Source organism: Oryzias melastigma, linkage group LG9 (genome assembly GCF_002922805.2).
Source record: "Oryzias melastigma strain HK-1 linkage group LG9, ASM292280v2, whole genome shotgun sequence".
In the NCBI taxonomy this organism is placed as follows: domain Eukaryota; kingdom Metazoa; phylum Chordata; class Actinopteri; order Beloniformes; family Adrianichthyidae; genus Oryzias; species Oryzias melastigma.
Window position 1 is genome coordinate 7,464,483 of NC_050520.1, and position 15,519 is coordinate 7,480,001.

The window sequence follows — 15,519 nt, forward strand, 5'->3', positions numbered from 1 at the left end:
TTCTCTCCAATTGTTTTTATTTTTCACAGGATATGTTGGCAATGGGAAAAGAGGAGAACTGAGGGCATTTTAGTCTGAGGAGATGCCTCCACGCTACTACAGCCACTTTCAGCCAAATTAACTCGTCTGTTAAGTGCCGTGCATTTGCACATGCAAGGTACAGATCAGGCAGATCCGACTTTGCACATCTGTAGATCTGTACGGTCCGACTTTGTACATACGCAGATTTGACTTTGCACATACGTAGATCTGTACGGTCCAACTTTGCACTTTGCAATAAGAATTGCATAGTCCTGATCCTTAGCATTTTTTTGTCCTTTTTGTCAAAATCAAATTAAACTTTGCCATTAGGGTAAACATTTTAGGATATAATTGTTATTGTTAACATCTTAGGCGATAATCTAACCAAAAAGTACCTTGAATTGCTTTTTGTGCACAGTGGGGTAGCATGTTGGATAGCAACAAAGGTACAAGAATCCTGTAAGGGTTTTTGATAAATAATTTTTTTCTGTGTGACATTGTGTGACAAGATCACATAAAGAAAAAACAAATAACATAAAAAAATGTCATTGTATTCAGCAGGACATTTTCAAAATTGCTTCAGATTCAATTATATGCTCCTTGTAAATGATCTGTAATAACAATATGGTTAAGAAAGGACATGGCTGTTGAATCTTGGTTTTGCTCTAAAAAGCTCAGGCTCTTAGTAGACCAAAAGAAGCCACAATAGTTTGGTGAGTTTTATTTTTTAACTGAAAAGAGAACAGTTAAACAGAAAAAGGAAGGAATTGAACATTGATTGCACCCTGTTATGCTGGAGTGTGGTCAACCGTAAAGTAAATTTAGTGTTACAAAATGAAAACTTTACTTGGAGGAAAAAATGGCTTAATAGATCTTTGGAGACCACTAACTTAATGAACTATTTCAACGAAAATTGTGTTTTTAAAATGTTCTTGTGCCATTTTTCTGATGATGGAAGATATACATATAAAAAAATGAATCTTAAAGTTGCATTTGAGTATTTCTTTTTCTAAATCAGGAGGAGACAAAAAAAACTGCAGTTGAAAAAAGCTGTGGTGTAGAAGCTACTACGGCAAGCCACAAGCTCCCTACTAAACTCAATCCTGATGCATCCACTAGTAAACTTAAGCAGATCCACGCACGTCTTTGTTTTCCTCGTCTGAGCTGGCATCTGGCTCAAAACTATAAGGCTGGATAGTTCCGATATTGCTCGCCATTTTTGTTGCATCGCTATAACTAGCGGGAGAAAGTATGAACAGATGGATAATTGGAAGTGCGGGCAGGCTTTCTCTGTGTCAACGATCCCACCCACGACTCAGAGGTGAAAAAAAATAACAATCATATTTAAAAGATCACTGGGCACACTTTGAGAATATATAAAAGATGATCGAAGCAGGCTTTTAAAGATGATTTTTCACTTTATGTCAGCAAACTACCATTTAATCTGTACATAGAAAGCATGGAAATGACAATTCAAACTAAAGTTTTTATGCGGTTTTATGCAAACTGATGGTAATCCAGTCTGAATAGCAGTGATGTAATCGTGCCAACCTTCAAGATTACTTTTCTTTTCAGGATTAATCTCGGGTCTCCAGGACAACACCATTAGTGAGACGCAATAAATCTTAATGGGTGAGTGAGCTTGAACGTCCTCACTGAGGTTGCCTGGAAGCGATGGTTTCTTTGCAGCTCTACCTGTTCACATCTTCATCATCAACGTGACTCATGTCATCGCACGAGCGCGTTTTTCTGTTGGTGATAAAAGCCCCGTTATCTGGGAACCTTCAGGCCTAAAAAACACACACGCAGTTCCGAGCTAGAACGCAAGAATTGGTGGAGTTTTTTGTGTTAAAGGGGAGAAGATAAAGAGTGAAGGCCGTTCGGGGCATGTTTGACTAACTGGACCTTGATTTTTTTCCAGTAACACCGCAGCATCAGCGGGCATGTGGTCACGCCGGCTCGCGGGGTCCCTTTGATCCGGAGGAGGGACTCTCACATCCCGCCGCCTGTCAGCCTGAACACCGGCTGCGAGGAGGAGTCTCTGGCGGGTACCAGACCGCACGTTTCTAGGCGCTGCGCGGGGCAAAACCAACACGTGTGTCCAGCATGACTACAACTGTTACCAAATGCGACTCACCTGCCTGACTGAAAGACAAGACGAAGCCCACTTCCCCTTAAGCTAGGGCTGCTCCGTCCCCTGGTTCGCGCTGGAGCGGTGCTAGCAGTCTCCTCGAGGCGGATGGTGGCTCGCGCTCACAGCGGACAGAATGGAGGCCGGGTTAGGGTTCGGTTCTTCAGACACCGGCGCTGGCTCTCCGCCTATATAACCCCAGAAAACGTTGTGAAACAGCTGCCAGGAGCGCCACCCGTGTTACGGACATCGGCTTTCATAAAGCCACGGCAGTTGGAGATCGTCATCAGCACGCACGTGTCGTCACAACGCCCCACCCACCTGCCCCGCCTCTCCGACGATGCACAGCAAATCAGGAGCCGCCATTTAGTGACACAGCACCACCTCCGCGTGCCGGGATGATGCAGCGGGAGCACAATGTTTTATTTATTTTTTTAATTTTATAACAGCAACCTTTCTTGCATAAGATTTATATGCAAGACATATTATTAGTAGTAGTAGTATTTATTTTATTTTATTTTATTTATGTATTTATTTATTTTCTTTTCATTTTTTAAACATTGCATCTTAATCCAAAAAAGCCCACTTTGCCTCACATCAAAGTTTTTTCGCCTCAATATTTTTGACAGACTGCCATCTACAGGCGTTTTTGATGTACATTTCTCTTTTTTCGACCTACTTTTTAAGCATTGGGTAACAGGGCTGAGCCTAAAGCCAACACCAGATGTGGAAAGTGTAAAAACATGTTCATTCAAGTTTTTTTAATTGCTGTTATTTGTTGTTCTTGCATAAATATAATTATGTTTGTTATGTACTTGAAACTTTTTATTTTGTGTCTTTTTGTAACTATAGACTTACACAAGTATTAAATAATCAGCATTTCAAATGTATTTCATTATAGAAATTTGCACAGTTTTATTATTATTGCTGGACATTTTGGTGGCTTTGCATGCATTAGAAGTTAAGTTGTGGTTTTAATGTCAGTTTATGTCTTCTATCTGATATTTTGTTTACCCTTTTGTTAAACCGCCCTTATATTTTGTCTTTAACATTGTAATCAAATGGTTTTAAGTAGGTTTGGGCCTTTTTCTGACATTTATATTTTCATTAATCCATTAATTTTTATATAGCTGTGTTGTTAACCTTTAAATGAATTCATACAGTATGTATATCTTTGCCAATATCAAACCATAAAGCATCAGTGGACAGTCCTCAGCAACTTTCCACATTTTCTAATTTTTTGCACATTTATTTGATTTCTGCATATTTATTTGAAATGCAAGGTGTTCTTCATTCTATTAATTCATCTGTACTGACTGTCCACGTTGAAGAGAACTGTAACTGAATTTCATTGTACCAAGTATGATGAATATAATTCAGTTCTATTCTATTCTATTCTATCCATCCATCCATCCATCTTCCTCCGCTTCATCCGGGACCGGGTCGCGGGGGCAGCAGTCTAAGCAATGATGCCCAGACTTCCCTCTCCCCGGCCACTTCCTCCAGCTCCTCTGGGGGGACTCCAAGGCGTTCCCAGGCCAGCCGAGAAACATAGTCTCTCCAGCGTGTCCTGGGTCTTCCCCGGGGCCTCCGCCCAGTGGGACATGCCCGGAACACCTCACCAGGGGGCATCCGGACCAGATGCCCGAACCACCTCAACTGGCTTCTCTCGATGCGGAGGAGAAGCGGCTCTACTCCGAGCTCTCTCCGGGTGACCGAGCTTCTCACCCTATCTCTAAGGGAGCGTCCAGCCACCCTCCGGAGAAAACTCATTTCAGCCGCTTGTAGTCGGGATCTCGTTCTTTCGGTCACGACCCAGAGCTCATGACCATAGGTGTGTGCTGGAACGAAGATCGACCGGTAAATCGAGAGCTTTGCTTTCTGGCTCAGCTCTCTTTTCACCACAACGGACCGGTACAGCGACCGCATAATAGCGGACGCAGCTCCAATCCGCCTGTCGATCTCACGCTCCGATCTTCCATCACTCGTGAACAAGACCCCAAGATATTTAAACTCCTCCACCTGAGGCAGGAGCACTCCACCCACCGAGAGAGGGCAAACTACCTTTCTCCGGTCAAGAACCATGGCCTCAGACTTAGCGGTGCTGACCCTCATCCCGGCCGCTTCACACTCGGCTGCAAACCGCTCCAATACATGCTGGAGGTCCCGGTTCGATGGAGCCAACAGAACAACATCATCTGCAAAAAGCAGAGAGGAAATCCTGTGGTCCCCAAACCAGATCCCCTCCGGCCCCTGGCTGCGCCTAGAAATTCTGTCCATAAAGACTATGAACAGAACCGGTGATAAAGGGCAGCCCTGCCGGAGTCCAACATGCACCGGGAACAGGTCTGACTTACTTATTCTATTCTATTCTATTCTATTCTATTCTATTCTATTAAAATAATGGCATTTGAGATTTTATTTTAATACAAAAGTTTTTTGCACTAACTCAACTCAAAGTCAGTGATGAAAAGAAATTAAATTTTGAGTGTTTTGGACAGATCCCATAAAGGGACATTGAAGTAACAAAAAAAGAAAAATGGTATCTGGTCTGCACAAAATCTCATTTGCACGAGATAGTCATTGGTGCACATGATATCTGCTGTTTATCAGTTTTGACTTTTGTATTTCTTTTTTTTTACTCCAGAAATAAAACTGGGAAATTAAATGATTGCTCCAGCATTTAGCATTGAAAAAAGTTGTTGAGGGGAGTCGCAGAAACTGAATAGGTCATAAATGGATTGTAGCGTTTGCTGCAAAAATAACCAATTGTGACTGGTTAATGAGTCCAGAGCAGTAAGAAAATAAAATTAGTTTTTCTTTGATTTTTTTCTTTCTGCACACATAATTTCTGCAGGTTTGTTCTTGCTTTCATAGTAAATGTCAAAATCAAACTCCAGACTGGTTGCGCTTTTTTTTTATTGAACTGAGATCACAAAGGTCCAACTTTAGTCAACTGTTGTGGAATTCATAAAAAGCATGCTTGCATCCATTGATCCTTCATGTTAAAGCCTCAATTCAGGATTAAGATAGACTTGAAGCCAAGTCATTCTGCACAGCCCATTGTTCATGATGACTAGTTAACACAACCCCACAAAATAATAAAAACGTGGAAGAACGTTTTGACTACTCCATTTAAAATATTACTCATTAGCAGAGATTTGATTCAAAATAATTTAAATATTGAGCTGTGGTCCTGTTTTATTACACTGTGCAGCAAATAAGTCCAACACAATATAGGTTTTATAACTATTAACTATACATATATACAAATGTCTGTTTAAATACATAACCAATACTATACATACTCAGTCAATAGTGTATCAAGTGCAGATATCATGAACTGTGAAGCAAGCTGATTCCTCAACACACATTTTACAGGTAAACATGCTCTCATTCTCTTTTATTTTTATTCATTTTTAAAAAAATAAACAGCCAGTTTAAAGGTATAATTATTTTATCAGAGTCCATATCAATGTAGACTTGAGAGTTTTCCATTATTTGTTCCTCTTTCTCTAATGATGGCAGTCCATTTATTTATTCTTTTTTCTCACAAATCTGAGGTCTGGAAACCAATCCAGGAATCCGTCTGTGCTTCCGTAACAGTCAGTTTTCAGTCCAAACACATTTTCAGGAAGCTTAGGCGGAAAAGTATAAAACACATCTACAGCTATTTCCGTATTTGTACAGTACCTACATCTCTGCGGGGAGTCTGGAGGATAGACGAGCTGGGCCTGATGACGTTTGTCTGCAAATTGAGCCGATAAAGAAAATACATCCTGATTCATATAAATGATCTATATTACATTTTCAAACAGCTGCATGGAGTTCATGATGTTTTCATCCTGAAAAATAAAAGGAGATTATATCAGAAGTCTCAAACAAACAAATATTGATTATCATTTATACAAAAAGTTGATCATTATTTAAACAAAATATTAAAGGACGTCAAAATAAATGTCTGACTGCTTTAGGAGAGGTTACTAAATCAGAAACTGTAAATGAACATGTTACACATCTTGTTGTTTTTTTGACTGATGAATAATAGCCAGGTTTTGTTTTAGTATTCCACACTGAGATATAAAAGCCACAACAGTGACTCCCTTTTCTAAAGTCTGCCTTAACTCCCTCCCTTAGAGCCTATTATTATAGTCTAAGTCTATATTTATGTCAAATATGAGGTCACACAGATTTAATCCTAAACCTTACCTGGTGTTGTGGTCTTAAAATCAACATAAAGGTATGACTTGATAAACAAGATATTTAAATGAAAAATGCAGCAACGTTAATGCATAATTCAAAAGTTAGTTTTATTAAATTTGGAAATTATTTAACTTGCTTATATTTTCATAGGTTCTGACACTTTTCTATATATTTAGATTTTCCTCAAATGTCTCAAATTTCTCATAAAAGGTCAAAATTAAAGAGAAGTTGTCCCCGAATCCTTAGGAGTACATCCTTTTTTTTAAATCTCAAACTTTTTTATCGCTGTAACAAGTTTATTGAAAAACTAAGAAACACAAAAAGCACAATTGTGTCCTTTTGTACTTTTTGAAGCTGCTGCATGCAAAGAGATGGAGCGAAGTTAAATCTCAGTTTCCACTTTAAATTCAATAGCAGCACCACAATAACCTACTATTCTATACTTTACTGAATTCAGATTTATTTATAGTAGCCTCAAAGTAACATTTAAAACCCTTTCAGTGTCAATGGAGCCACAAATCTTTGTATTTGGTTATGCTGGGGAGCCTGATGCTTTTTAAAGTGACCTGGAAGAAAAGGGGTATTTTATTCCTGACTCCACAAAGCTATGATCTCAGTTCCTGGTTAACTAATGACATGATGCTGTCACTGAGTCAGAAAACTTTGTGTTTTTACTGATGAGTAACTCTGAGGTGTTTTTTGGAGCATTCATTTGTTTGTGGGCAATTGCATGATTCACCTTCTGACAGGTCTCGATGAATTCTTCAATCGTCACCACGCCATCCCGGTTTCTGTCCATTTTCTTTTGAAAATAGAAAAAAAGTGATTCAAAAAAGCCTGCAGGAATGTGTCCTGGCATATTTTATAATCAACTTTCTGCATTGTGAACCTGGAAAAACTTGTCAACGTGCTCAGAGGGGGCTTCGTCCCGCACACAGGGGTAGGTGTACCTCCCCATCATGTCATAGATCGATTTCATGATGGCCAGCATCTCCTGTGGAGAAAAACACAGAAACGATGTAAAACATCAAATAGATCATGTTTCTCTCAGAACATCTCGACAATATATTCACAAACCTCTAACCTACACTGAGCTTCTATTGAAAAACTCAGCAGGGTGGATTAAAAAACATTTTCTCTGCTCCATTTGACCTAAAATCCAACTGATGGAAATTCCCCGAATGATTTTGTGGTGAATTTTCTGAGAGTGAAAATTAAATTAGAAACAGAGAAGAGGCAAATGGTTGCATCACTAACTACTCAAAAATCACGAGCCACCTATCACTGAGTGATGGCTTCTGATTTTTAAGATTTTATTTTTCAAATTTGAACTTCACATCAAGCTGAATTTGCTTTGTTTGGAGAAATTTGGTTCAAAATTCCTGGAAATGGTTGTCAGATACTTAAAGGAAAAAATAGTTTCAGCACAAAAATTGTTTTGTTCCTCGTGATGTCATTGCTTTGACAGTAAAATGATTCATCTAAAGTTCTAAACCAGGAAATTCTACTTAGTAGAGGAATTTTTTAAAGGTTGACTAACCACTCATTTCATTGCAAATACAACTGGAACGTGAAATCAAGGGAGGCGGGTGAATAGTGCCTACTTTTAAAAAAATCCAAATAAACTCACCTGCTAGCAATAGATTGATATTACTAATAAAATAAAAGTATCCATTAATCTGTGCAATAAATACAAGTTATACATATGATTCTAACTGTTTTAATAACTTTCTAATACTCAAAATCATTGTATTTTAAGGGCGTGTCACATTTCCGCTGCATACAAAGTGCGCTTATTGCACGGATGACAAAAACATATCTATTTTGTATTGTTTTTATCTGTTTTGAGCTTTATATTTAAATTAATTGTTTTTTTATTTGAGTGTTTTTTTCACATCTTTACTTTTCCTTTCTTGTCTCAGAGCATTTAATTTCTCATTTTCATTCATAGGTGTCACTTTCTAATGTTCTGTTCTGATTGGCTACAGGAAAGTTTGAAGAGTATTCCTGCCTATATAAGCAAGTTTTTCATCTTGTTCCATGTGACAAAATAAAATAATTTGCACAAAAAAGCATTTGGAAGTTAGCTGTTTTCCTTGGTTTACCTGATTTATACTTATCCACCCTTGACTGTTACTCCTCTAAATAAATCTGTAAATCTATGGCTGCACGAGTGAAAAATGTCTCTTTTGTAATAAAAAAAAAATAATAATTTCATGACGACAAAGTTGTGAGTCACAACTCTTAACACACACCTCTTTGGTGATGTAGCCGTCCTTGTTGATGTCGTAGAGGTTAAAAGCCCAGTTGAGCTTCTCGGTGACAGATCCTCTGAGCAGCACGGAGAGGCCAATGACAAAGTCCTCAAAGCGGATGGAGCCGTTTCTGTCAAGGTCGAAGGCATTGAACAGGAAGTGAGCGTAGGTGGAAGCATCTGCGGACAAAAGATTCTTTGATTCTTCTTTTGATAGAAGCATTGAGTGGGAAAACACACACACTTGACAGAGGAAACAATGGGAAACTAAACAGTGCAGGCGGCTTTAGCGGATGTAATGCAGCTGCTATGAATACCATGGATCTGGTGAGTGTTGACTCAAGGTTTGATGTATAACAAATACCTGAGACCTAAATTCAGCTGGCTACAAACAGAAAAAACATTAAAAACAAATAAAAAAGTGGATAAAGAACATAAATACTTCACCACAGATCTGAGGAAATCCTTCCTTAAAACATTATTATTTCAAAAACGAGTTAATGTTAATTGAAAATGTGAGCTTTAAGTTTAAAAAAGGGGAGTTTCCTGCATTTTAGTTAACTTTTAACAAGTTTTACTAGGAAATTACTGGGAATAAAAATAGCATCCTGGAGAATCATTACGACATACTAGAAGTGGTTCAGACTTTGTGCCCCACACTGTGAAATACATTTAAGCAACATTCCTATAAGATGAAAAAAAATGATTTCATTTTCGTTTGTGACACAAAATATTATTTTAAAAAAGTTCATGTAACTTTGTAAAAGTTAATAAAGATTTGTTTTCTTTTATTTAAACAGACGTGACTCAGAGTGGGAAATTATAACATTGCAACAGGGAAAATATTCAAACATTTAGGGGAACATTTCTTGGCATGGAGCCTCAGCATGAGCTCATTTAAGATAACCTGAGCTACATAAAAAAAGCATTAAAAAAAAAAGTTAAAGGACAATAGCAAAACAAGATGTTTTAAAAGACCAATATCTGTGATGAAACACAGTAGATTAAATGTAATATTTGTCAATAAAAACTGATTATGACTATTTTCGAGTCTTAAATCCATTTTATTTAGTAGAATCGTAAATCAAAACTCTACTTTTTCAGTTTTTGAGGAATTGCAAGATTTCTTTCTTTTTTTTACATTTTTTGTGTTTATTGTTCATAAGTATTAAGGAGCAAAAAAAAAGGTAATAACTTTTATCTTTTTTACTTTAAAGCTTCAAAACCACTTAAATCATTTAAACAATTGTGTTACTATTTACGTTATGAGCATTTGTGTACTTCAAATCCAAATAAATATATTTTCAGTTGCTTTAACCGAGCGGGACGGGCAAACTACTAAATAAATTATCTTGATAATACTTAATATTTTCTTTACTTCCTCTGTAATTCTGGTGTCTCCCCATAGGATGGTGCACTACAAATAAATTTACCTTTGTTTAGATGCAGAAAGTTATTCTGCATTCATAAGGTGTGGGAAGAGTTGCTGTTTTTTTATGTTTTTGTGTGTTTTCTGAGTTGAACAATTATTTTTCTGATAATTTCTAACATGTCATGAAGATTTCTCATTTTTATAGGTTTGCATTATTTTCTGAGGGACATCAACCCATCAGTGCTTCCAGGTCTAAAATGAGAGAAAAAGTCACAGTTATGCAATATTCTGTTTTCAAATCAATTTTCAATTCAAATTAAAGCATGTTTTTTGTCACAATTCCATGTTATTTTTTTTCTTATGAGTTGGGTTGGCAAAACACACCACATATCTGCTCCTGGTCTGGCTAAGATTTTAGATTAAGGTAATTTTCCAGCCGAAGTGGTTTGATGTACATTTGCATCAATAGGTGTCAAACGTTAACAAAGAAAAACTAGAAAAGTTGGGCTGCATGATGTATTGCAGCTACATATTTTAAATGTCTTGTAATAATTGAACAAATATTCTGTTACAAAAACATGATTTTAAAATAAATGTCCTTTTTTAAATATATAGCAATCAGTACATGAGCTAATATATCTAACATCAATATAACAAGAAAAAACAGATAAGGGAAATAAATAACTATGCCTTGTTTAAAGGCTAAAGAGAGTTTATGGATTGAAATGTAGAAAACTTGAAAACTTACTAGATTAATGTAATAAATTCAATTTCTCATTCATTTTCTATGGGGGATATTTTGCTCAGTATTTAAAAAACTATGAAGTTTAAATACAAAAAATTCAAGCAGTAATGTCTTGAACGAGATGAATGTTTTGATACCAATATAACTGAAATTATTGAAAGTGTGATTCATGTATAGAAAGGTGCAGGAGAATCACTATAGTAATTGTCATCCTGCTACATCCTCATAAATATAAATTAGAATTAATTTATATTTTAAATCTAAAATGATTTGCAAATTCTCCATTAGAATTTTTATTGTGAATTTTAAAGACATTTTCTTGATGTTTTAATACCTACAAAAATTTATTTTAAAGTTTTTTTTGCTTATCTGAGATGATAAAATGCATCTCTAACTGATGAACTAATTCAAGACCCTCTCAAGAAAGTATGTGGAAGGAAAATGGAGGACATAATGGTGTAATTGTCTAACCTCCTTGGGGAAAGAACTGAGAATAGATGGACTTGAAAGTCTCCTCATCAACCAGTCCACTGGGACACTCCTGCCCAAGACGGAAAAGAAAAAAGAAAGATGGTGAAACCTTTCACTTCATGTGCAAAAACATGCACCAAGCAGCTGGACGCACGTTCTTAAAGCCTCGATACAACGACTGCAGCTCCTTCCTGGTGAACTTGGTCTGCGCCTGCAGCTGGTCCAGCCCCTCCGGCTGGTGACGCACCGTGGACAGCTCCAGGTCGCTGTCGCTGCTGTCTGCGGGAGCAAAACACAGAGAGAAAGGGATGGATCCACAGACAGGACGGGAGAAAAGAAAGAGGAGGACGAGGAAAAGTGATGAGAGGAGGACGGGAGAGCAATTGAGTGAGTGGAAGGAGTCCAACAATTGAAGGAGAAGAAGGAGGGGAATGTGTTTATACATTCAACAGGTGAGGAAAATATGCCAGTATAGAGGAAGGAAGTTAAAAAAGTGAGCAGGAAGTAGTTTCTGTAGGGAAATTTACTAAAGCAGGACCATAAATCCTGTTCTATCAAAAGAACATTTGCAGATGGTTCCAATTTTAGAAATTCAGTCAAATAAAACTATAAGTTCACTGATCACCAGTTCACACATGCTTAAGAAGAAGCACTGCACAACTGGGAAAAATGAACCAAATGTTCAAAAGTTTTCAGAATTAAGCTGATTTCGCTGCTTTTCAGTACTTACCATCTTTTGAAAAAAGAGAAAGAGAAGGGGGTTTAACACCAAGATGGAGTGAAAAAGATTAAATGGAGAACAGTGGGGGAGCGACAGTAAGAGGAGGAAAAAAACGACAAAAAAAAAAAACATGTTAAGAAAGGTTACACCGCAGGAGATGAACAGTCCACAGGAAATAAATCCAGTTCAAACACTCAGCAGAAAATCAAAAACATGAACCAAAACCAACAAGGAGAAGATCCAGTCGTGTGTTACATCAGTCTGTCTCCATCAGTTTTATTTCACTGCGGGAAATCTAGAATCAAAAGTAGGTCTGTTATGTCAGATGTCCTAAATTTGACTTTTTATTAAAGTTTTCCACACATTAAAACTTAAAGAAATAATATAATTTACTTAAGTTAATATTGCAGGCAAAAACGTGTGCATGATTGCTTGTGTTTGTGTGTCTATAGGTGGAAACATGCTGGATACATTAATGAAAGTTAAATTAATATTGTACATGCAAACATTTTCACAAACTCCACTATCTTTTAGTATTAAGCACTTTATTTTGATACTGGACCAGGATGGGTAATAGTTTCTTGAATCGTTTAGTGTCTTTAACTAGAAGTTACAAACCTTAACATAATAAATATGTAAAAAAAAGTTAAGTAAAGCATAATAGGTGGTCAAAATATGTAAATTTCCTTCATTTTGAAGCAGTTTATTATTATTATTTTTTTTTACAAAATCAAATTTTTTCGATGGAATGTGTTACTATTGTAGTACAAATATATCTTTTTATGATTAAGAGCAATTATAATGGAATCATTTACATGTCTATGCGGATGTAAATGTACACATGTATCTATTTTACTTTACATTTTTAATTTTCCAATCAAATAATGACTCCATTATCTTAAGTTTTAAATATTTAGATGGATATTTTCTTTGTCTTTTTTTAGTGTTTTTTGTTTTGATTGCTTGAAAAAAATGCAAAATAATTGTAAAAATGTATCATTGACTGTTAAGACATTTTATTTATCATAGGATGTTTTTTGATCATTGTAAAAATCAAATAAAGTTTTTAAAACGGTCCATAGTGATTTATTGTTAACAGAACAGCATTAAAGTTCAAGCTATCCATCCATTAGTTCTCCTCAGGACAGAATCAAACCACCAAAAGGAGTTTTTAAAATCTGATTTAGAAAGACGCACCATGTGAGTCTACATCCGAATCCCATCAAACCTTTAAGTAAGAGAAACCACGTGCACAGCAATCACAAATAAAGCAACCGTAGGACTCAAATGTTTACAAATTAAGACGTTTTCGGCTTCTGTTTGAGATTTTTAACTTGACTGAATCCAAATTCCTAATAAACAAAAACTCATCTTTTTTTGTCGACTACAAACATGATAAATGTCTGTGGGTGTCCAGGGGTTTGGTCACTCTTAATGAGATTTGTTTAAAAAACAAAAAAATGCCCCTAATTTGTCTCACAGTTAAATTCCACAGAGTGGAGTGGCTGTACGCTTTTATCTTTTGCTTCTAAACTCTTCAAAAGTGCTCCTCTGGTCTCAGTCTGGCTGGAAACCACAGGTATCTACAGGTTTGCATTGATCTGTCCAGCATCCTGCTCCTCTCCTCCTCAAAGCCCCCGACCCGCGTTGCCTCACCGGTCTCAGTGATGTCGATCAGGCCCAGCAGGTGCATCAGCTTGAGGAACATGATCACCAGGCAGACGATGCCAACCGTCTGGAGTCCCTCCGTCTCCCATCTTACACTCATATTTCTTCCTTTGCGTTTATTTATCTCACATAATTAAACCTATTTTTTATAAGTTAGTCTTTCCTCCTTCATCCCTTGTCTTGGAATGACTGTCACTCCTTAACTCTAATTTTTTCCCTGCTGGTTAGCCCTCCCCTTCAGCCTTTTTTTAACTCATTCTCTTTGCTCTTTTATGCTCACACATCTGTTAAAGTGGTAAAGAGTTCCACAAAGGTAAACAGTAAATAAAAAGTTATTTAGCAAATTTCTGAAAAAAAAAACTCCCTTGAAAAACTAATTATTTACATTTTGAGTTTTATGGGAAAAAATGTTTCTCTGTCATAAAATATCTACAGCAGGTATAAAAATACAATTCTAAATGTGGAATTTACCTATGATTTTCTGAAGGGTAAAAAAAAGTATTTTAAACCACAAAAAAAAAACGGACTTTAAACATAAAAAGTCACGTCTTCTGGTATAATCTCAAAAATATCAATTAATTGCTTCTATATTTTTAATAATTGGGGAAACAGTTCTCCCCAAAAGTTGGTGTCAAAGGTCGACGGACGTCCCGAATCTCAAATTTCCACTCCAGCTCAGTGATCCACTTTCTAACTGCATCTCTCTGGTGTTGGAAGCACAGATTTAACAGCAGGTTAATTCAACCGAGAGGCTGAACGCTCCCTCAGGTCCTGTGACAGTTGAGCAAGACTCGGTTCACACTCTGCCTCCATCTAGTGAAAAATCCTGAAACAGCTGATGAGACACGACAGAATCAACTCAGATGGTAAACTGGAGCACGGAAAGCTTAAAAACTGTTCATTTACGATAAAATAAAACATTTTAAAAAATAATTATTGAAATAAAATAAAATAATTTATATGAAGCCATCATTCTGGTTTTTGTTGCAAGAAAAAGAGCAAATATTCATTTTTTCATTTAGGAAAAATAAAACAGTGAAGATTGTTAGTTACATTCTTGGTAATAAAAATGATATGTTGTTGTGTTCTAGCTAAAGACAGGCTAAAAATCCTTAAAAAGCTTAAAATATTTTTTGAGTTAATATAACAACAAAAAATAGACATAAAAACTGCATTGTTCCACATTGACATCCATAAGTTGACACCGTTCAATTAAGATTTTAATTTGAAATGTAGCTTTTTTTAATTGATATGTTAATTTTTGCTAAAAATCTGTGTTTTCATTTTAAATTAAAAAAAGTGCAAATATCTGTAGATGCCTGGATTATTGTGCAAAAAATATGAAAGTTAAATAACAAATGATCTAGATTATTATTAAATTCTATTATAGTTTGTTTGGACTTTTGCTTTTTCTATATGAAGTAATTCAAGTAAAAGTAAAAAGTAGTTCAGCTAAACAATTGTAAGGAGAAAACTTTTTCCAAAAGTCACTCGGCTAGCCTAGGAACAAGATGGATGGATAAATTGCAATCAGACTTTGAAATAACTATTAAAGTGAACAAAAACTATTATTTTGCACAAGAACAAAAATGTTACTACAGAGTAAAAACACTTTAGTGTGTCAAACAACACTAAATCAATCAAAAGATTCACAAACTTAAACTCTTAGAAAAGTAAAAGATTAAAATTTCCAGAATCACTGCAAATTTTTAAAAAGTGAAATAAATAAATAAACTTAGTGGTTTTATGTTTTACTCTTCAACATGCACACTTCTTGTCCACTTTCAATACATATTTCATAAAATACGAATAAAAAACAGATTTGTCCAAAATGAACTGTTGCTAGAATAGCATGTACGCTTACAATATACGTTCAATTAAATTTGTTCAATTAAAACTTTCAGCTAAATTCTTTTTTTTTTTTTAGAATGAG

The 15,519-nt window shown here is 36.1% G+C and overlaps 2 protein-coding genes across 11 annotated transcripts in view; both read right to left on the reverse strand.

Moving 5' to 3' along the window:
• slc23a2 (solute carrier family 23 member 2) overlaps positions 1–3,379 on the reverse strand; it is a 37,239-nt gene extending 33,860 nt beyond the window's left edge. For 2 of the 4 annotated variants that reach the window (XM_024275300.2, XM_024275297.2), the window contains exon 1: positions 2,159–3,378. The gene's annotated coding sequence lies outside the window, so the exon portion shown is untranslated. Of the gene's footprint in view, positions 1–2,158 lie in introns of all 4 variants that reach the window. The other 2 variants (XM_024275298.2, XM_024275299.2) reach the window with 2 other exon arrangements.
• Positions 3,380–5,054: 1,675 nt separating this feature from the next.
• Positions 5,055–15,519, reverse strand: part of kcnip3b (Kv channel interacting protein 3b, calsenilin) — a 44,731-nt gene continuing 34,266 nt past the window's right edge. For 4 of the 7 annotated variants that reach the window (XM_024276122.2, XM_024276120.2, XM_036213579.1 and 1 more), the window contains 6 exons: positions 11,352–11,476; positions 11,198–11,267; positions 8,611–8,789; positions 7,245–7,349; positions 7,095–7,157; positions 5,055–5,997 (listed from right to left, as the gene is read on the reverse strand). In XM_024276122.2, coding sequence (XP_024131890.1) covers positions 5,950–5,997; positions 7,095–7,157; positions 7,245–7,349; positions 8,611–8,789; positions 11,198–11,267; positions 11,352–11,476 — 590 coding nt within the window. In that variant the 3' untranslated portion in view covers positions 5,055–5,949. Of the gene's footprint in view, positions 5,998–7,094; positions 7,158–7,244; positions 7,350–8,610; positions 8,790–11,197; positions 11,268–11,351; positions 11,477–11,927; positions 11,931–13,574; positions 14,394–15,519 lie in introns of those variants that run through there. The other 3 variants (XM_024276123.2, XM_024276124.2, XM_024276125.2) reach the window with 3 other exon arrangements.